Source organism: Sesamum indicum, linkage group LG8, assembly GCF_000512975.1.
Source record: "Sesamum indicum cultivar Zhongzhi No. 13 linkage group LG8, S_indicum_v1.0, whole genome shotgun sequence".
Taxonomy (NCBI): domain Eukaryota; kingdom Viridiplantae; phylum Streptophyta; class Magnoliopsida; order Lamiales; family Pedaliaceae; genus Sesamum; species Sesamum indicum.
Window position 1 is genome coordinate 18,840,828 of NC_026152.1, and position 20,128 is coordinate 18,860,955.

The 20,128-nt window shown below is 36.5% G+C and overlaps 5 protein-coding genes across 8 annotated transcripts in view; 2 read left to right on the forward strand and 3 right to left on the reverse strand.

The window, feature by feature from the left end:
- Positions 1-3,165, reverse strand: part of LOC105169336 (LL-diaminopimelate aminotransferase, chloroplastic) — a 5,020-nt gene extending 1,855 nt beyond the window's left edge. Inside the window, exons 1-8 of the mRNA XM_011089717.2 lie at positions 3,002-3,165; positions 2,836-2,912; positions 2,475-2,542; positions 1,791-1,907; positions 1,323-1,385; positions 1,065-1,169; positions 905-955; positions 140-460 (exon numbers count right to left, since the gene is read on the reverse strand). Of these exons, the coding sequence (XP_011088019.1) occupies positions 140-460; positions 905-955; positions 1,065-1,169; positions 1,323-1,385; positions 1,791-1,907; positions 2,475-2,542; positions 2,836-2,912; positions 3,002-3,087 (888 nt within the window). The 5' untranslated portion in view covers positions 3,088-3,165. The remainder of the gene's footprint in view (positions 1-139; positions 461-904; positions 956-1,064; positions 1,170-1,322; positions 1,386-1,790; positions 1,908-2,474; positions 2,543-2,835; positions 2,913-3,001) is intronic.
- LOC105169337 (arginine/serine-rich coiled-coil protein 2) lies at positions 3,882-6,427 on the forward strand. Of its 2 annotated transcripts, none has more exons than XM_011089718.2 (4): positions 3,882-4,054; positions 4,607-4,822; positions 5,489-5,801; positions 5,896-6,427. In XM_011089718.2, exons 2-4 carry the CDS (start codon positions 4,654-4,656, stop codon positions 6,209-6,211), a joined length of 798 nt encoding a protein of 265 aa, XP_011088020.1. In that variant the 5' UTR covers positions 3,882-4,054; positions 4,607-4,653; the 3' UTR covers positions 6,212-6,427. The 2 variants fall into 2 exon arrangements, with proteins under 2 accessions (XP_011088020.1, XP_011088021.1); XM_011089719.2 differs by having other exon boundaries at positions 3,884-4,054; positions 5,531-5,801.
- LOC105169338 (histone H3.2) lies at positions 6,786-7,430 on the reverse strand. Its single transcript, XM_011089721.2, has one exon. The coding sequence runs from the start codon at positions 7,344-7,346 to the stop codon at positions 6,936-6,938; it is 411 nt and encodes a 136-aa protein (XP_011088023.2). The 5' UTR covers positions 7,347-7,430; the 3' UTR covers positions 6,786-6,935.
- Positions 7,932-11,767, reverse strand: LOC105169339 (DUF21 domain-containing protein At2g14520). 2 transcript variants are annotated; one of them, XM_011089722.2, is made up of 11 exons: positions 11,390-11,762; positions 10,767-10,843; positions 10,603-10,686; positions 10,231-10,344; positions 10,032-10,118; positions 9,672-9,811; positions 9,500-9,587; positions 9,256-9,329; positions 8,609-8,739; positions 8,251-8,519; positions 7,932-8,149 (listed from the first exon to the last, which is right to left on the reverse strand). In XM_011089722.2, exons 1-11 carry the CDS (start codon positions 11,565-11,567, stop codon positions 8,105-8,107), a joined length of 1,287 nt encoding a protein of 428 aa, XP_011088024.1. In that variant the 5' UTR covers positions 11,568-11,762; the 3' UTR covers positions 7,932-8,104. The 2 variants fall into 2 exon arrangements, 1 of the variants encoding a protein (XP_011088024.1); XR_002287611.1 differs by lacking the exon at positions 7,932-8,149 and having other exon boundaries at positions 8,388-8,519; positions 8,609-8,693; positions 11,390-11,767.
- LOC105169340 (uncharacterized protein At3g49720) lies at positions 15,028-19,798 on the forward strand. 2 transcript variants are annotated; one of them, XM_011089723.2, is made up of 7 exons: positions 15,028-15,267; positions 15,880-16,022; positions 16,323-16,362; positions 16,611-16,652; positions 17,327-17,701; positions 18,782-18,837; positions 19,341-19,798. In XM_011089723.2, the coding sequence occupies exons 2-7, from the start codon at positions 15,903-15,905 to the stop codon at positions 19,491-19,493; spliced, it is 786 nt and encodes a 261-aa protein (XP_011088025.1). In that variant the 5' UTR covers positions 15,028-15,267; positions 15,880-15,902; the 3' UTR covers positions 19,494-19,798. The 2 variants fall into 2 exon arrangements, with proteins under 2 accessions (XP_011088025.1, XP_020551757.1); XM_020696098.1 differs by having other exon boundaries at positions 15,030-15,267; positions 15,883-16,022.

Genomic DNA, 20,128 nt, shown 5'->3' on the forward strand with positions numbered 1-20,128 from the left:
ATAGATAAATACAAGACAAAATAGACAGAACAAGTGTAACTCAGCCTTACTGCCAGATAAGAACAATAAATATAAGAAATATAGAAGAACTCCAGGCTAGAGCAGAAACAAGATTAGAGAAATTAGTTGCTAAATCGACCTCTTTGGCTCCAGGAATCTCAAAAATGGATCTCGGACTATCATCTGACACATACATAGCATAGGCAGAGTCATAGACTATGATTGACCCATTTTCTTTAGCGAACTGTACAAGCTTGGTGAGTTGCTCTCTTGATGCAGCATAACCAGTTGGGTTATTGGGAGAACAGAAAAATATGATGTCTGTCCGACGAACAGTCGATAGATCGGGAAAGAAACCATTTTCTGGCGTGCACCTCATATATTCAATATTTCCATACTTCTCTACTTCTTTCTGAAACTGTCCAGTCTGACCCAGAATAACACTTGAATCCACGTAAGCCTACAGGAATCAGAACAAATTCTTTATAATTCAAATACACAAGATAATAAAGCCTCTCATCAATGCACAAGATTCTTCATTCCCTCCCCTGAATAAGTAATGCAAGCTGGTAATTGCAAACTAGAAGAAAAACTTCAAAATCTCATCCTCCAATTGTTACACTACAATGTACAAGCAGACAGAAAAGATTTTATAGAACAGGTAACAGATTCTCACAGTGCTAAACATTTCAACAATTAATTAGCACCAGTGCAATTGCCAAAAAACGAGCAGGGAAATAGGAGAATTTGGTATTTCAAGCTTTTCATCCATAAATATGTAGTGTACAGACGCCAAGTTGTAACCTAAATTAACCAAGATCAAATTACAAACCTAAGCATTCATTCACTCAAACCTTGAGAAATTAGCAAAGTGACTCCAGCAGTCTAAATGCATAATATTTACCGGGTATGATGGGTCTTGAACAGCCATTGTCACGTTAGATCCAAAAAGAACCTACCAAGAGTTATCATTAGACACAGCAGTAAGCAAAAACATTATACAATTATAAACCAAATCTTGAAGACTGCATAAATATACCAACAAGACAATCAAGAAAAAGAACCTGAAGGCGAGATATGTCACTTTTTGCACCATCTGACACAAATATATCATCTTCCTCTATTCCAAGGTCTGCATAATAGGTTGAAGCAATGGCAGCTCTCAATTGCTGCAAAATAAGAAGAGAGTGCCCTTGTTAGTACATACATAGAAACATAGAAGTCCAATAATATCCTACTCAACCAGACCTCTAGTGACGTGCAACAAAAATAAGAGAAGATAATATTAATGAGGAAAAGGAAAAAGAATAATCATCACTGACTTTTTCACCTTGTTCAGCTCCATAACCACTGTAACCATCAACTGTTGACAGCGCATATGATCTCTGACACCAATATTGAAAATCAAAGTTGTATTACTTAGGGAAAAAGCATTAATCAATGATAACAAATCGATAAGAAGACAATCTTATCAAGAGCATATCTTCCCAGTCTAGTCTACCAAGGATTCTTCCACCCTTATCTATTTGGGAGTTTCTAGTTAAATAGGCTGCTTTTCACCACAATTTAGACACACGCAAAAATTACATACAGAAAAAGCTACCAGAATTTGCCATTAGTGCAGCAGAAAATAATAACTTATTTAGGCAATAAAGTCCCAAACTGAGTTAGTTTCTCCCGACCATCCTAGGAGGCAGGACCATGGTGTTATTTGAGGAACTCTTCAGAATTTACTCCTATAAAATTTTGCAACTATCATGCACAACTGGTAGATTCACAAAAAATATTACCATTGACATGGCTGAAGTAATAACTTCTGGAATGGGCTCAGTTGTGTCACCAATTCCAAGGCTAATCACTTGGGCATCAGGATATTTCAACATGTGTGCATTTCTTCGTCTGGCAATCTATCAAGAACAAAAGGAGGTTACAAGAATCTGACTTCACCATCTAAAAGCAAAATTTGAAGCAAGAAATTTCACAAGAATATAAATCCAAAACAAAGGTAAGAGCTTCACTTCTCATCATCTTATCACCAAATAAAATAGAAGGGGAAACTAAAAGGTCTGGGATGACAGGAACCAAGTGGCTAGAGTAATGCACTCTGTCGAATACATGGTGATACACATGCCCAAAACTTGCAATAGCTACAGTACTTGGGGAGATAATATATCATTCAGATGCGAAAATATTCAACAGAGACTACCAATAACGGATTTTTCCTGCTTAGTTTAATACTTTTACAAACTCTATAGGATTCCAGAAACAACTTAACTAAATCAAGAACAATCCACATATAATATTACAGAATTTGGAATCAGGAAACAATAGAAACAAAGCGCGGAAACACATCAATAAAGTAGCACTGTTACTGTCGAAACAAATTTGTAATTAACTACAAATACACATTACACTACACCAGAGTGTTAGCTAACGAATGTAGAAAAAAGAAACTTTGAAGTCCCAAAAGAGACCTCGGGAAAAAGGTAACCAGCTTGAAGTTTCGCCAGGTTTTCATTGCGCGACACTTTCGTCTTGTAAGCTTCATCAGAAGTAGAATCAAGTAGTCAGCATTATTCCTTGAAAAACAATTTCAATGTAAAATAGCATTAAAAAAGAAAAATCATGCAGAAGAATGTGAATCCTTGTGATTAAATTCAGCACATATCAGGAAAAGAATGTATATTAATTTAACACCAGCGTGCAAGAAGAATCGCAGAAATGACCCCAAAATCGAAACCACATTACATAGAATAACACTGAACACACTGCAGTAACAAAAAAAAAAGGGAAAAGAACAAAAACCCATTCAAAAGCGAAGCAAAAATCAATCACCAGTCTTCTCAACTGAAGGCGAAGAGACACATTTCACAACCCCACTGATTCTTCCTGGAAGCGAAACATTGGAACTCCTGCAATAACGCAAAGTTCCAATAAAATTCACATGCAACCAAATACAGACAAAGACCAAGCTGATACCAAACCAGAAAAAAGACGGAACTTGATGTTCTTGAGATTGTTATAGCCGAGGAAAGTGGAAGCAGATGAAGAGATAGCAGTGGAAAGATTCTGATGAATCGCAGACATTTTCGATAAAGCAGCTCAGAAAGAGAGTCCGTCCGTGCGGGGAGTGCCGAGCGCAGTGTGTTAACTTATGACACAGGGAGCCGCCGTTTCCGTGTGCTTATATTTGGAAATATTTTAATTCCAAACCCTAGACTATCTTCGCTCTTCACTAGTGAATATAATAATATCATAATCATATAATTAATAATTGTGACAATTTTTAATTTGGACCAAAATTTGATTAAATCAAAATTAATTTTTTTAAATTTAGTAAATTATAAAAAAAATATCATTTAAAAAATTATTAAAACTCTTAATTTTAAAATTATATAACAATTAGTTCAAATTATTAATTTTTATTAAATTTTTTATATATTTTCTATGATATATTAATTAAAGTCTCTTTATGAACTATAAATTATTTTTTAAAAAAAATTGAGATTTTTTTAAGGACTAAGAGTATTTTTCTTTTTTTGTTTCAAATTTTTGTTCCCCTCGTCTAATTTTTTTAATAAAAAATATAAAATTAATAATTTCATATTTTTAACTAAAAAATTATAATTTTATTAAACTTTATTAAATATCTATAGATAATAAAAAATATTTATATTATATTAAATATAGAGGAACTCATTATCATTTATTTAAAAAAATTATACTGTCATGAAATGAGAATCCTCTCATCACGAGCTGGCCCAAACTAGTTAATGATTGGCAGGCCTATTCTAGATTGGGCCTTGAACTTGTTCGGCCGATTTTGAACTAAGCCCAACTGTAAGAGCGCACTGGCTTACTTCTACGCTCTGGAATTATTCGATTGAGGAGAAATCGCCTGAAAATTAGAGAATATTAGGGTTGTTCAAGAATCCAACTCCTTTGTTCGATTCTGTTGATTGGTGGCTATATAGCAAATCAAATTGTTTTTCCGGAATCTCGTCACGGATAAAGACAAGAATTCAGCTTAACGGATTTCTATTGTATCATCCGGGTAAGGTTTCCTTTTCTCGATTCAAAAACCCTAATTTTGGTTTTGATTGTATTCAATTTCATTGCGTCTATTTATTCTTTTCGCGGGTGATGACGTCTATTCTATGATATACAGCTAATGGTGTTGCCTTTGTGTTTAGATGAATTTAACTTAAGAAATTTGATCACCATGGCTTCCGACGCCTTAAGTTTTAATTTTTTTTTATATTTCGAAATAAGTCCTATTGCGGTCCTGGAAAAGTCTTGTATGAGTTCATTATTCTATATAGAGTGTAATTTTTATGTTGATGTATGATTAATTTTCTATTTAAGTTTTGGTCTGCAAATCCAGACAAGTAACTTGCATTCATAACAGAAACAATTGGGGGTTATGGAGCCATGGCTTGCTGTTCGACTATTTAACTTTCAAAATAAGAATAGATGCAGGGCAAATTTGTGAAAGTTATATTTAAATAAGTTTGTTATTCCCACTGTGATACTGGTATGTGAATGATTTTGAATAACTTCACATCTTTGGTTCAAAACATGTGTTGAAATTGCTTCTAATATGCAGGAATTCAATTATTTTTCTTGCTGAACCTCTGCAATTGAGGTTTTGATATGGATTTAGAAACGGAAAACAGAATAGCTGCCATTCTTTTGAAGGAGGCAGCAGAATTGCGTCGCCAAGCGCAGAGTGAAGGTGCACTTGCTTATCTTCGCGAACCCACAGTTAGAAGTAGGCCAAATTCTCGATTCCTGACAGCAACAGTTCGTGGAGTACAACAAGGTTAGTTTTGATTGCAGTTAAAGAAAACAAATTCCTGTGTTGGAAATCGTGGTTATAGCCTGAATGTATGGGGAATGCTCTTAAAGGGAGATCCTGGTTGGATTAGTATCACTGTGGTTTCAGAGAATTTATAGGGTTTTGCCTGCCCAAGATTCTCATATATGAAGATCTTGGGTGGATTAGATTTACCTTGATTTCAGAATATATAGGATTTTTTTCCAAATTCATGCAAATTTTCCACATTCAGTTATGACTTAATTATACATGTAAAGGTGACACCAAGGGATCCAGTAAAACTGATGATAATTGATTGTCTTTTACACTTGCCTGCTGCGCTCTAGTTCTAGCTTTGAAGTTGTGGTGGAAGCTAGGTCCAGTTTTCCTATCTGATTTGCTTCTTATGCTTTAATTATGAATTTCTCAGCCATTGTTTAGCTCCAGTATCCAAAATCTGGTGATATTTTGGCCTTATATTTAACAAAAACTCGTTTCAGTTGAGCGCTGATTGGGCAAGAATTTGGAGTGAAAAGATAATGGAAACATGAAATTGGTGTTCATCAACCGTGCATTAAAAGAAGCTAAAGTTACTTGGTCTCAGTCAAATCTATTTGGGCTGGGACCAGTGAAACAAGATCATCCTTACTGTTCAAGCTCTTAATGTTATAGGTCTTTCTGTCTCAATATTCCCTGTTGATACTTGGTACGCAGCTAACCGTGTGGTTGAAGTAAATGAGATGTGGCGACTAAGGCAGAAACAGCTAGAACTTGAAAGCAGGCTTAGAGCAAGAAATGGGAGCAGCGATGGGAGAGGTTACAAGGATGTTTGTGAATCTCACAGGAGTAGAAGCAGAGGCGGCAATGAAATGGAAAAAAGTGAAGGTGCTTCTCTATCATCAAAGAAACGATTGATTCAGGATCTGAAGCCAATGGAGGATGAAGGTTTAAGGGATGATGAGGTCGACGAATTTTTACATTCAAGGTCTATCTCTAGTTTATGTGGTTTTAGTACTGGCAATTTTCCTTTTAGATTTAATTATATCTAGCGACTAATTAAATTGTCCTTTTAATGGCAGGTCCAAGCGAGGAAGAGGTGCCGTTGGATCACGAATGGATGAAACTGGTCCATACCTTCCTTCTTGTCCAGATACTAGTAGAGATATTGCAGAAAGCCCTGATGAGGAGCCGAAGAAAGCTCGGGTTTTACTTGGCCCAAAGAAACCTTATTCATTGAAGTCTAGTGAATCGTCAGATGATGAATCGGATAAAGAAAAGAAAAGGAAATCAAAGGCATGCTCAAGCAAGAGGCATTCCAGGAAACACAAATCAAAAGAAAAGTCAAGAGATAAGAAAAAAAAGAGGAAGGAGAAAAGAAGTAAATATGACAAATGACTTTCCGATGGCTTTGGCCAGCTTATCTTCATGCGTGTTGTTGCCTAGTCGGTCAGCCCAGCTTATTTTCATGTGTTCATTTGGTTGGCAATTCTTGTTTGTACACTAGAACAAAATTATAGGAGCTTCTTTCTGCTCTGTTCACTATTGAAATGGAATGAAAGTGTTACCTTGATCTTATTTCATAACTTTGTCTAGATGGCCAAAAGATGTATTCGAATTACTCCTGTTGACCTCACTGTAACCTGTGTGCGCCCCTGCAAGGTTGAGGGACACTAATTTGCATGCTTAAATAATTTGTGATTTTGAGTACGCATTTCACAGCACAAAGCACCTCTCTAATATCAATTTTGGCTGATTTTGACCAATCCATACCAATTTTGACTTAAGGCAAATCTTAAGGTAGCATCGGACCAGGGACCTGGGCCAGTTCCCAGTTTCGAAAACGTTGCACGATACTGGGGTGTTGAGAATATTTAACCCTTGCGGATATGAGCATAGCGTGGAAACAGAGTAGAAAACAATTTCAACTCTGCAGCCTCATGAAACGTGCTGGCTTTCTTTGCAGAAAACATAGAAGAAATTTAAACTACCCGTTTCGTCAAAATCAGAAACACAGCCACTTCGCTACAATATCAATAACCAACTTATTTACCCTAACAAACACACTACAACTTCTACAGCCACTGGCCACCACTGTGGCAAAAAATACCTCCAAATGTTATTAGGCCCTCTCACCCCTAATCCTCCTCGCCAACTGAATATCCTTTGGCATAATTGTCACCCTCTTGGCATGAATAGCACACAGATTGGTATCCTCAAAGAGTCCGACAAGGTATGCCTCCGCTGCCTCCTGAAGCGCAGCCACGGCGGAGCTCTGGAACCTCAGATCCGTCTTGAAGTCCTGCGCAATCTCACGAACAAGTCTCTGAAACGGTAGCTTACGGATCAACAGCTCCGTGGACTTCTGGTACTTGCGGATCTCGCGGAGGGCAACAGTGCCTGGGCGGAAGCGGTGGGGCTTCTTCACTCCGCCGGTGGCTGGGGCGGACTTCCTGGCGGCCTTGGTGGCCAGCTGCTTGCGGGGCGCCTTGCCGCCGGTGGATTTGCGGGCGGTTTGCTTTGTGCGTGCCATTTGTAGGGTTTTGTCGTACTTGTGATTGAAATGAATTGATCGATAAAGACTTGGAAATTGATTTTGGGATGAGGGAGGATGGATTCTCAGGGGAGTTTTATAGGGGAGTTTGGAAAATGTGGCGGGATGGAGAAATAAATCGAAGCCGTAGGTTTGATTTTTCATCAAGGGTTGCGGTTTATTCAATAGCGGTTGCGGAGGATTCTTGACATGGCAGGGAGGTCCACTTAGTTTCAGAACAGTTTGGAGATAGAGTTCAAGCCGTAGGATGAGATCTCATCTACGGTTTTGGCTTTTAACTTGAGCGAGGTAGGGATTAATGACGTGGGCTACGTTGTGCCACTTCCCGAAACCTGAATAATGTGGCCGCTCAACAAAGTGCATTTTTAAATAAAGTTAGTTACGGTCTAATGCATGGCTAATGCTGTCGCCCTATTTATCTCTATAAATTGATTGTGTCAATGTCAATTTGTATTGGGTATAAAACTAATTTGTTTTTTCGAGGGAATTGGGAATAAAACCAAGAAGTGGGAAATTACAAATTTATCCAACTCGAATTCAACCCAAAATTTCCCGACGCATAAACAACATAAGAAATACGAGTTTCCTCTTCAATTTTAAAGGCCAACCGATCAGAGTATCCTGCTACAAGTTTTTATATACATCCAATCAAAACTTGTTTACTATCAAAAGCACGTCACCTACAAACAACATTTTCAACAGTGTCTGTAGGGTTCAACATCCACATACTACATATGTCATGAATCCTCGACATGGTGATCTGTTTCATCGAATATCTCTTCCTGCAAGAAATAATTATAATCAGAACAAGGTGCGGTGCCTTTCTGAACTAAAGGAATACGAGCATTCGGGTTTTAGGAGAAACAAATATAATTGACTTCACCTGCAAAAGCTCTTCAATGACATCTTCCATGGTCATAATGCCTACAGCCTCTTCTTCTTCTGGGAGCTTGGGCAGCGGGGTTCCATCTATTTGCAGGATGTCTGAATACATGTTTTTTGTCCATTTCTTGCTTCTAGGTGTTCCTTTGAAAGAATTGTTTCCATTATTCGGGAAACTCTTCCATTTCTGCAGGGGTCTTTTGGGCTTTACACTCTTGTCCATATAGTTTTTCTCACCATCAATGTCGACTCTAACATCCTTGACTGAATCTATGCAGACATACACGTGTAATTAGGGGGATTTAGTCCATGCAAGTATTTGTTCTACACAAATCCATCGACCAACAAAAAGAACTTACTATCTACGGGTGCTGGGCTAGCAAGCAGCTTGTCAGTCGCCCTGGTATATTGTCTTACAACAACAGCCATGTGACTGTGACCCTTCTGGAATTCATTCAAGATGTCATATAATGGCATAGTTTCTGGAACCCTATTATAACCAAAAACAAATGGAAGGGCAAGCATGATATGAGAAATCTGTCCTTTTCAGTGAGATTCAGACATCAACACAAGATGGGTAATAAGCAGACCAGTAAGTGCTGAAAGAAAATCAGATGATAAAGTGGCAACTACAACGAATTAATCAAAAGAAGTAAGAGAACGCAACTAAGTGGCTCTTTATTTTACATGATCATGCATAAAAGGGCCACGTAAAAGTAAAATGATCACAGAATAACAAGATTACAGGTTAACTAATATTTTCTTTTCCTGAACTAATTAAGTATATTTAGGTCTCCAGATGAAGAGAAAGTTTACATTATATTATGCACAAGCAAATGTATACATGAGTGCATGAGTATCAAAAACACCACTGCCAAACAAGGGAAATATGGATTCTGGCATTGTAATTAGAAAATTTATTGGACCATAATAAACAGACTACTGACATGCTATTTAAAGTCAATTCTAGGTATGATATATTTGAAGTTTCAAAAGACCAACATACCTAGGGATCCTGCGTATTGTGACACTCTTCACTGGTACTTCGTCCTCTGGATGAATTGTTAACAAATTCTTGACCTAATGGATAGAAATACAGCAAAGAGAATATCAAACTGGTCGTGCATTAAGCGAAACTTGAAGGAACGTGTCTCAACATGATCATGGGCATGTTTAAGGATGTGGAAAATAGGAGTGGATGTGGCTTTGGGTCTAACATTCAAGGTACATACTTAAAACTAAAATAGTACCAGAACAAGGCCGATGATATTTGTAGGTTGCTCATAGTAGACAGGCACTCTGCTATGTCCTTTCTCCAAAATTAGATTCATTAAGGACCTATATCATAAAAAACAATGACACTATTTCAGCATTAAATAACTACAAGGAGTAAGTTCTTGAAATGATAAAACAATGCATCACCTGTCAAGCTTTGCATTTATATCTACTGCAAAAGTTTCAGATATTGGAGTCATGGCATCACCAGCAGTTTTCTCACTGAGTTCAAGTGCCCCAGCAATTATAGTCGTTTCATCGTGTGTGAGTTCTCCACCTTTACCTGCCTGCATACAAACAAAAAGTAGAATTAGGGTATCAGTAACAAAGATAAAATTGCCAGATAACAAAAGCTGTGTTTAAAATATGAAAAAAGAGAGGAGCACCAGAGAAACAAAAAGGAACCAGCTAATGACTTATTAAATCTAAAGAAACAGCAGTCATTAATTCTTTTGTAAAAAAAAAAAGGATAATCTCAGGCGAGATAGATATTTTATTATCTCATACCTCATTGCCATGTAAATTGACAAGTGTTTTCAATTCAGCACGTCGAAATAGAGCTCTATGCCTATGGCCCAGCAGTAAGTCTAACAACTGGAAGTTATGGAAACAAATATGGCAGTGGAGTTAAATTGTAAAAACTCAATCAATACAATCTTTACAAAATGCAAATGCCGACAAAGATAAGACAAATTAAAGAGCGTACCTTGCTTATCGGATATGCAACTGGAAAACAGATCCAGACAAGAACACGAACCACTGGGGCAACAGCTGCACCAATAGCAAGTCCATATCTAGAGCAAACAGATTGTGGAATGATCTGACAGAAACGAATGAGTGCAGATGAATAATCAGTCTATGATCTATCTTGTTGTTACTTGCTTCAAGCTTGCCCGGTAATTGGAAACATAAAAGCAATTAGAATTCTTAGTTTCCAAATCAGTTTTTTTCTGGAAGGGAAAATGTTACAAAACTACTCATTGAATCCTTATATTTCTCTGTCCTCTTTTTGTTGGATGGTTTCCTTTTACGGGCGGGGCATGAAGATCAGTGCTTGTTGAACTGTAGAAAGTCCTACCTCACCGAATAGAAGTATTAAAGTCACAGATATCAGGATGGCGCCCCAAGCTGAAACTAGACTGTCAAGGAAAATAGGAAGTGCCTGAAAGGGAAAACATCTCAAACATCAAACCACTCTGCCTTAAATAGCTCTGTGAAGCATATAGCCTCGAACATATCTACCTCCATCGCAGCAGCATTGCAGATAAGCAAAGTGCAAAGCAGTAAATGCTGATTCTTGACAACTGGTAATATCTTTGCTGCAATCACAAAGTGAAACTTTATCCTAAATGAAATGCCATATCGAAACTGTTGGAATTCAGAGCGCCCAAGAATTCATCCATAATTTACAACTCAGAAATCACAAGTTTCAAATTTGAAAATTGAAATCCAATAGAATGAAACTTTCCATATTAGAAAATCTCTAGTGGAGACATCAAGTTACAAGTGAATGGAAATAAACTACATTCAATGACTACAGGGGCCTTTACAGATTCTCCTTTTTTCTTTTTCTTTTTGGCATTGTATAAAAAGTAAGAAATCAAAAACACAGCTCCTACATTTCAAACCCGGACTGAAATAAATATCAATTTCCACATCCGATTTGTAGCTAAAACAATTCACGACATGCTTTTTTGGTCCTTCAATTTTAGCGGGGAAAACATTTCAAATGACGATGTATTTTTAATACGATTATTTTTCTTCTCATAAACACTTCAAACGCAATGGCACGGGGAAGACTACGCAAGGAAAGCGAAATGCACGAGAATAGGCAGCAAAAACTGATTCAAACTACGAAGTAATACCGGCGTGCTGTTTGTCCTTCGGAGTCCCGGACTTGGCGAGGACCTCAAGATCGACAAGGCTGAGAGACATGAGGCCCAAAGTGAGCCCGGACATGAGGCCCGCAAACAGCACCAGAAACACTATCACCACAACGTGAATGAAGAACTCTGTCTCGCAACATCTGTACTCCACCGCCATTCAACGCCGCCGCCGAAATTTCAGCTACTGTATATACACTACTTCTCTTCTATCTCTTCTTCTGGAGAATAACTCCGGAGCTGTAGAATAAAGAATAGATTCTCGAGAGCAAAAGATGAGGGAGAATGTGTAAGAAACCGGAGGGAGGAAGTAGTAGAGTTTTTTGTATTCGTATGTATGAGAGAGATGATGACGTGTGACCAACCTGAGACAGAGTGGCGCGGTGCTGATGCGGTTCTAATCTCTACAGTTCTGGCTAATTCCGAAAGGTGGTGGGCCCACAATGTATATTTCTCAACGTATTTGTAAGAGATGATGATCCCTTTCATGATGTATGGACTAGAATCATTGCATTTTGCTTATTGATAATAATAATAATTATTATTATTAGTATTATTGTTGTGAAATAATTATTACTTAAAAGAAGTAAAATATGCTCAATTATTCTATCTACCAGCCTACAAAGCATAATATACTTAGAATAATAATGAAAATATCTCAATTATAGTTTGCTAATGCTTGAATTAGCATATCATAAGATAAATGATCATGAAAATTATATGAATACTATATTAACAAAAACTGAACTATTAAGGCTATTTATAAATTTCTTTCAACTTTACGATTTCATGTAAATTACAAATACAAAGATAATTCAATGATTATTATGAGTCCGGACATGTTAGTATTTACGATGTCCAAAATCGAATCGTAAAGATCTTGAATTAATATAAGGGATAATTATTATTTATTCTCCTGATATTTGGTGTAATTATACGTAAACCTCCTGTAGTTTACAAAATTATATTTAATACGCATGAGGGTTGCTTCCATCTAATAAATAAGTTTTTTCTCCGTCAAAATTCATCAAATTTGTTGATATTGATTTAAAAAAATTGGATAAAAATCCATATTTACCCTTGATTAGCTTATTGCCGACTTATTGCATGTCAAGTAAATCTTCTTGTAACTAAATTATCCTTCTTCACATGTTAACCATGTGATGAGGTATATTTTTATCCTTGTAAGGGTAGTTTAATTAGAAAAAAAATTATTGACATGCAATAATTAATGATAAGTTAAACGTGATAAATCTAATTTTTTATCTATTTTTTGTTAATATCGATAAATTCGATGAATTTTGATTAACTATGGAACCTATTTTTTAGACGAAAGCAAACCTAAAGAACACAAAATGTAATTTTCCAAATCAAAAGGGTCTACGTATAGTTATACCAAATATCGAAAGAAAGAATTATAATTATCCTTAAAATTAATTCAAAACTTGACTTAAAATTATAAATATTGTATGGGAACGTTTCAAGACGAGTTTCATAAGTTACCTTCACATCAATATTACTATTCGTATTTATTCATTAATACTCACACAGTATATATATATATAGCATTAAAAAGTTCTTTTTCAAACTTAATTTAATTGAATTAAACCAATCACAGACCAAAAATATCTAATTATATAATTGGTTGAAATTCGAATTAGAATTTTCCTATTATTATAAAATTAGAGTGATGGGGAGATGGGTAAGTGGGGAGGAGTAACAGCAGCAACCAAGTTGTGGAGTTCCGAGGAACGTTATGTGAAGTGCAGCCAATTGAATTAAAAATTGCATGCACGAGGGGGCCTACTCCTGCCTTATTCCTTAGTGTTGCAATGACTGAACTAATCTTAACAAGTTTTTCAATTATTATTGGGGGGCCACCTCCAAGATTGTGGTCACGATGTGGTGATGAGCTAGATCCTCGTCGGAATGTGTTATGGTATTCTATATTATTATGAGGAGAAATTTGTCCATCCCAGGAAAGTGTTAGAACGGGAAACGCGACATACGTGCATTCATGATTAACAAGCATTGTCTGTCATGGATCCTAAAAATATCAAGACAATGCGACCCGATACCAAATCAGACAAGATATCTGGTCTGATTCTCTTCTCACTTCTGAGTTGTTTAAACTTTAAACCAAATTGCTGGTAATAAAACTTTGGAATTAAATACGACCAAAGTTCTCAGATTTTAGATTCTTTCCCTTTATTTTTCTGAAGGAAATGCTGCAGAGGACAGACAGCTTTACTGAATTGGATCTGTGATGAAAAGGAATTAGGTGTAAAGGGGAAAAGTTTGATTCATTTGCTCTATTATTTATGCCTTTACCATTCTTTTTTTTTTTTTTTTAATGAATAATGCATTTTATCGTTCTTGCTCGCACAACTAAACTACGAAAATTTAGACCCTCCATTGAATGGTTTGTTTACACAAATTATTTATGTGCTTTGAGAAATTATGTATATTCCTGTAAAAAAATCGTCAATATCATTTATATATACTATGTTTTTTGAAAAGTTGTATGTATACCTCTTATAAAAAGTCAACATCATTACACAAGTTACTCATATATTTTTGCTGCTATGGGTGGTTTCTCTAATTGTAAAAAAGATATGTGTGGATTTTGTAAATGTATTTGATGCATATTGAGGTTCAACAACACCATAATGGTCGAAAGGCTTTCATGAAAATCCTAAACTTATCAAAAGACTAACTTAGAAAACAAAAGTTATACTTTGCTCTTGATCTAACAGGGCTTGGCCTGCTGGTGGCCCACTACCTTATTTTTGGATTATTTAACTGGCAGACAAATGATTTTTGGATTCTTACGGAGACTATGCAAGATTCGGTAAAATAGTCATATATTTGTTTACCTATGTCCAAATAACAAACGAATTTTTCTGTTGAATAGCTAACACTTGTAGCTTTCTAATGGCATATCATTTAGCTACCTTTAGTATACTTTTTATACTCCACACGAATTTATCGTTTGAAACACCATTTTCAATCATTATTCTCATTCTGATTCAAATTTTCCGTTCATTTATTCAGTAAACATGTTACTGACTTAGAACATCAAAGTGCTAGCGTTTGTTTGGTATGTTAATCCACAAATAATCTTAAACTTTTTACGAGAGTACTTTGACCATCATGGTGTTGCTGCAACACTCTACGCATCACTAATAAAAATTGAATAAAAATATATATAAAATTTTTATTTTAGTAAATTTTAAAAGAATATGCACACATATAAGCCGACCACCATTAATTCATAATATGCTCACGTAAAATGATGAACTCCACGTCTTAGTGAAATTCAAACTCATAATATTGAAATAGAAAACTAGTGATGTGACAATTAGAAATTTCCTTTTTTAACTAAAAATAAGGTTTTATTTAATGTAAAAAATAAATAGTTCTTCAAACCCAAAATGTTGTCGTTTTGAGACGAGAGTCTTTATGCTGAATCTAAGGCACTAGCATGCTGGGTTGTCTTATGGGCTATTTTTTTGGGCTGGAGAAGCCCATTATGAAGCCCAGGCCCATTTCAGAGAAAAGCAAGATACTAAGAAACATAAATAAATAAATAATTCTCAACCCAAAATTAGAGCAGACGTTTTTGACGTCATTGAGAATAAATCTAACGACCAAAGTTCCGTTGGACATTTAATGCGCTCATACATAATTCCAGAAAAATTAGGAAAAAGGAAAAAGAAAAAGAAATCTGAGCGTTTTGGTTGTCGGCCCTGAGAGCTGATGATAAATAGTAGAGTGGGAACCAAATAGGAGGAGTAGATCTAGATCCCACATCCAGTCCGCGCGCTTCCCTCTTTTGGAATTTCGGTTTCTCATTTTGGGTAAAGTTTTTTGGTTTTTCCCCGGCATTTGTGGCTTCGTTTTCACGATTTTGAGTTTTCTGTTGTGGGATTATGGATTCAGCTTTTGTTTTTTGTTAAATGATTGAGGTGGAATTCCAGAGGTTAGGGCAATTGAGTTGTTTCTTTTTCACCCGCCATGAAAGAGTTTGAATTCAGCTGATGTTTGGTTGAAGTCTGTCTGTCCGTAGCTGCGTGGGGCAACTGCTGCTTGTTGATCTTGTTGATTGATGCAGCAAATGGATATATATAATTCAATATTTTGAGCTTTTTTATTTGATATTGATGGTATTGGATTTGTGAATGCAATTTGCTACTTTGAATGTTCAGATGCTTATTTTAGCTGGGGATGGGTTTCCATGGAAAATTTGATGAGTTTCTGAATGATAACATCTAAAAACTTGTATTGTGTGATTATGTTAGAGTAAACTACTAGTGCTTCTATTCTCTCATTAATTCTAAATGCATGGTGATGCCTGTGGATAGTTACATCTTTACTGCAGGGAATTGAGTGGTACTTGTTATGCTTTCTCCATAGTATATCTGGTTTTGGAAAGTTGGACTTATTTCTAGTGCATCGAATCCCATATCTAGCAGGTTGTTACAACTCTAAAACAATGTCCAGAAGACCCAATACTTCTCGTCGCTTTGCAGACAGTGGGAGCATTCCTTTTGTGGGTGCGCTGCATCCCAAATCCCGCCCATCTCCACTACTATCTGTTGGGCTTCTTGTGGTGGTAAATCCTGGCTGCTTTTACTTCACTCTCTTGTACATGTGACCATGTAGATTTTTGCAAGTGGGCATGTGTGCTTGCTCTAGTCACAGAAATTGCGGAAGTCTATACACACAAACGCCCTCATACATGGACCTTTGTGCATGCCTCCTCTTGTTGCCATTCATATTGCTTAAGAATGACATAAACTACAATTTTCATGTGGATCATAGAAAATACGGTAAAAGGATGTGAATCATGACAATTGTATTGCCTTTTTAATTTCAATTAAGAAGACCGATGGTACTTTTCTTGAATTTTCAGGGAGCACTGCTGATTGTTGGTTATCTATATCATGGTTCAGGTTCGTTCTGGATCTTTTTGAACGGAGACAGACATTCTATGATAATTGAGTTCTCATAGTTTCTTTCCCACTCTCTCCTTTTCTTTTTCTAAGAGAATCATTTTGTTAAATTGCGGTCTGGTGGAACAGCTGGAAAAAGGAACTTTAATATTTATTAGCATTCCTTTTGATAAGTGATGTCATTGGAAATTTTCTGTGAAGGTCATTTTGCTTCATGTAGTTTGATATTTCATATTTTTTCCTGACAGGTGGCAGGAGTAGTAACATAGCTGCTTTAAACAGACTCGATGGTAACTGCCTATTATTTGAAGCAATTTCTTTTCTTTTTTGGCAATGGAGCCACTTGTTTCTTGATTTATCACCATTCTATGCAGTAGATAAAGGATGTATGCACTCCTCTGAATTAAACAAAATGAAGGCATCATTATAAGAAAGTAATATTTGCATCCAAGTAATTGTTAAAAATTTGCCAATTTACTGCTAATAAATAAACCTTACTCCAACTAAAGTTAATTCCAAAAATTTCTTTTAAGTAAATCAACATTAAGCAGTTTATGGATGTAGATGGAAATGTTCTATTCTTGTATTACAACCACTGTAGTTGCAAAGTTTCTTAGTATTTGGTTGCGGTGGTGAAGAATATACTTAGCTCATTTTACTTAATATTGTGACATGTCTGTCATGCAAGATGCACAGCAAGAATTTGCATTTTTATCAAAAGAGCTGATACAAATTCATCTGTATTCTGTTTGCTATTGCACATATGATGTTCAAAGTAATGTTATGATATGACATAGGATAGCTGCGTTTCATGGCTTACTTTAATAGTATAGACATTCCATTCTGTTAATAAACCGCCTTTAACTGCTTCGATAATCAAGGAGATAGTTGGTCTAATGTTTAAGCAAATCCTATTGATGATATGAGAAACACCTTTGAGTAATTCATTCATATGTATATGCAGGTGGTGTTTCATGTACACTAGAACTTCAGAAATTAGTACCTCTTCTTAAGAAAGCATATGGTGACAGCATGCGGACAGTATTGCATGTAGGCCCTGAAACCTGCTCAGTAGTCTCTGAACTATTAAAAGAAGAGGATACTGAAGCTTGGGGTGTAGAGCCATACGAGTTGGATGATGCTGATGGCAACTGCAGGAGTCTTGTGCACAAAGGCATTGTGCGAGTGGCTGATATCAAGTTTCCTCTTCCGTACAAGGCTAAGTCATTTTCTCTAGTCATTGTGTCAGATGCAGTGGATTACTTGTCACCAAGGTATCTTAACAAGACTGTTCCAGAGCTGGCAAGAGTTTCTTCGGATGGCTTAGTTATATTATCTGGTAATACTCCAGAGACCTTGGCTTATTAAATCAATCAGCATTTCTCTATGTGTACCTATAACAAGTGAGCCAACTACGCTAGGCCATTATTTTTCTTAGTCCACATGTTTTTCATCTTACCTATGTGGACTATCTTGTGTGAGGTTGTACACTACACTGATGAAACTGCTACTAACCTTGGCTAGGTTATTAACCATTTATCCCCCGTGCGGTATGCTAAGCTCAGTCACCAATCCTTTTGCTTGGTGTAAGTTTGCTCATAGTTAGCAGGCGTCATGTCCCAGTTGCCCTTTCTATGTCCATTTTGCCTTGAGAATGTTGTGGGCATATATTTACTAAACCATTAGGTAATCAAGTTCTGTAGTTATCTCTTCATTTTCTTCCTGCAAAGTAATCAACTATGACAGAACTTTTTGAAGAAACGTGAAGATTAGGATTCTTAGTTAAGGTATTGTATGTGAACACCGCTGGAAAATCATAAGAATTTTGATGTGGATCTTTCTTCAATAGGAGAAATGTGATAGTTCTGTCGCACCCATCTAAGGTTATGATGGACATATTCAGCTTGCTAGTCCTGAAACCTTGTGGAGCAGTGTCAGCAAATGATATGGGGTAGTGAATAGTTTGCTCTTTGTTAAACCTTAATTTTGCAGCTATTAGACAACAACTCCCTCATAACACCCAACTGCATTCTGGGCTCACTGGAGGGAATATTCCCCTAGTATTGATAGTGTATTGGAGCTTGGGCAGGAACCTTGTTATGATGGACCTATTCAGCTTACTAGTCCTGAAACCTTGTGGAGCAGTGTCAGCAAATGATATGGGGTAGTGGATAGTTTGCTCCTTGTTAAGCCTTAATTTTGCATATTAGACAACAACTTCCTCACAACAGCTAACTGTACTCTGGGCTCACTCGGGGGAATATTCTCCTGGTATTGATGGTGTATTGGAGCTTGGGCAGGAACCAAGTGCTCAAGTATTGTGAAACTGTGACATAATTCCCATTGACCTGATCTTATATTCTCTTATGTTGACATGTTCTAAGTTCAGTTTGGAGTTTTACAATTTATGTATATGCAGGATACCCAGGTCACCAGAGAGCTAAAGTGGCGGAGGTATCCAAGTTTGGACGCCCTGTGAGTCTCTTTATCTTTCTTGCACATCTTTTCTTTGCTTGGCATTGCCTTCCTCTTTTTTTCCTGAAATTTTTGCATGTATATACATGATAGATGCTAATAGATAGACAATGGGGGATTGTATCCCTGATAATTCTAAATCTTCACTATGATCCTTTTGAGCTGATGATCCTGGTTGATGCCCATCTCCGTGTTAGGTTCAAAAGTTTACAACTCCATTTGTTTGGTTCAAAAGTTTACAAATCCATTTATTTAATATAATGGAGAGAACTCGTCCCAGTGTAATTTGTTCTGGTCTTCTATCTTTAACCAAAAACAATAAAAATTATCATTAAACTCACGAATTCAGCCCTCTGATGAGATATTTCTCACAAGCATGTAAATTCTATGTTATCTTTATGTAAGAGTGGCGGTACTTTGAACGGTCGTCTCAATTCAGCAGTAAACAACTGCCTGTAGCTGAATGTCTTTAAGAAATTAGCATGTCGTTGTTCATCATGTAGGCCAAGTTCCGGAGCTCATCTTGGTGGGTAAAATTTTTCATCCAAAACGGCTTAGAAGAGAATGAAACGGCAGTCAAGAAGTTTGAACAGGCAGCAGCCAAGAAAGCCTACAAACCGTCCTGCCAAGTTTTCCACCTCAAACCGTTGCATTGATCGGCTGCCCGGAGTCAGTATTCTTTGTCCCAAATGGCACAACAAGCCCTTTAGTTCATACACTGTGAAGTGAAACTATAATTACTGCAGAAATCGTGTTTATTTGTTCAATATACCAACATGAGACTTAATTGTTGTTGATTGAAAATTTTGTTGATCTTTAGTAGCATTATTACAGAAATGTACCTTGTTTTTGTAGCAAGAAGTGCTCTGGAGAATTGTCAGAGCTCACTGTATGTTTGTCCCTTGTAACTTTTGCAAAAGAATCGAATAATTTACTTGAATTGAATGCTGCTTACATTTCACGTTACTCTTTTTTCTTTTTCTTGGGGTGTGATGTTACGTCATTTGTTTAGATTTTGGCTTGTAAATAGGGGTGGCAATTCATATAAGTTTTTGGATGGGCGAAAAGAGAAACTTCCGAAAATCAGCTCCAGATAACTAACACATATACATGCAATATGCCATTGTGGAAATCAACTAAAATCAAATTTCAAATGACTAACATTGACGAAATGAGATATAGGTAGCAGCAAGGGAAGTTGCCTGACGTTGATTACCGATGAAAGAAAACAACTACATGACTTATCTGTACAAAGCAAAATACGCAAACAATTGATATTGTAAATGAACAA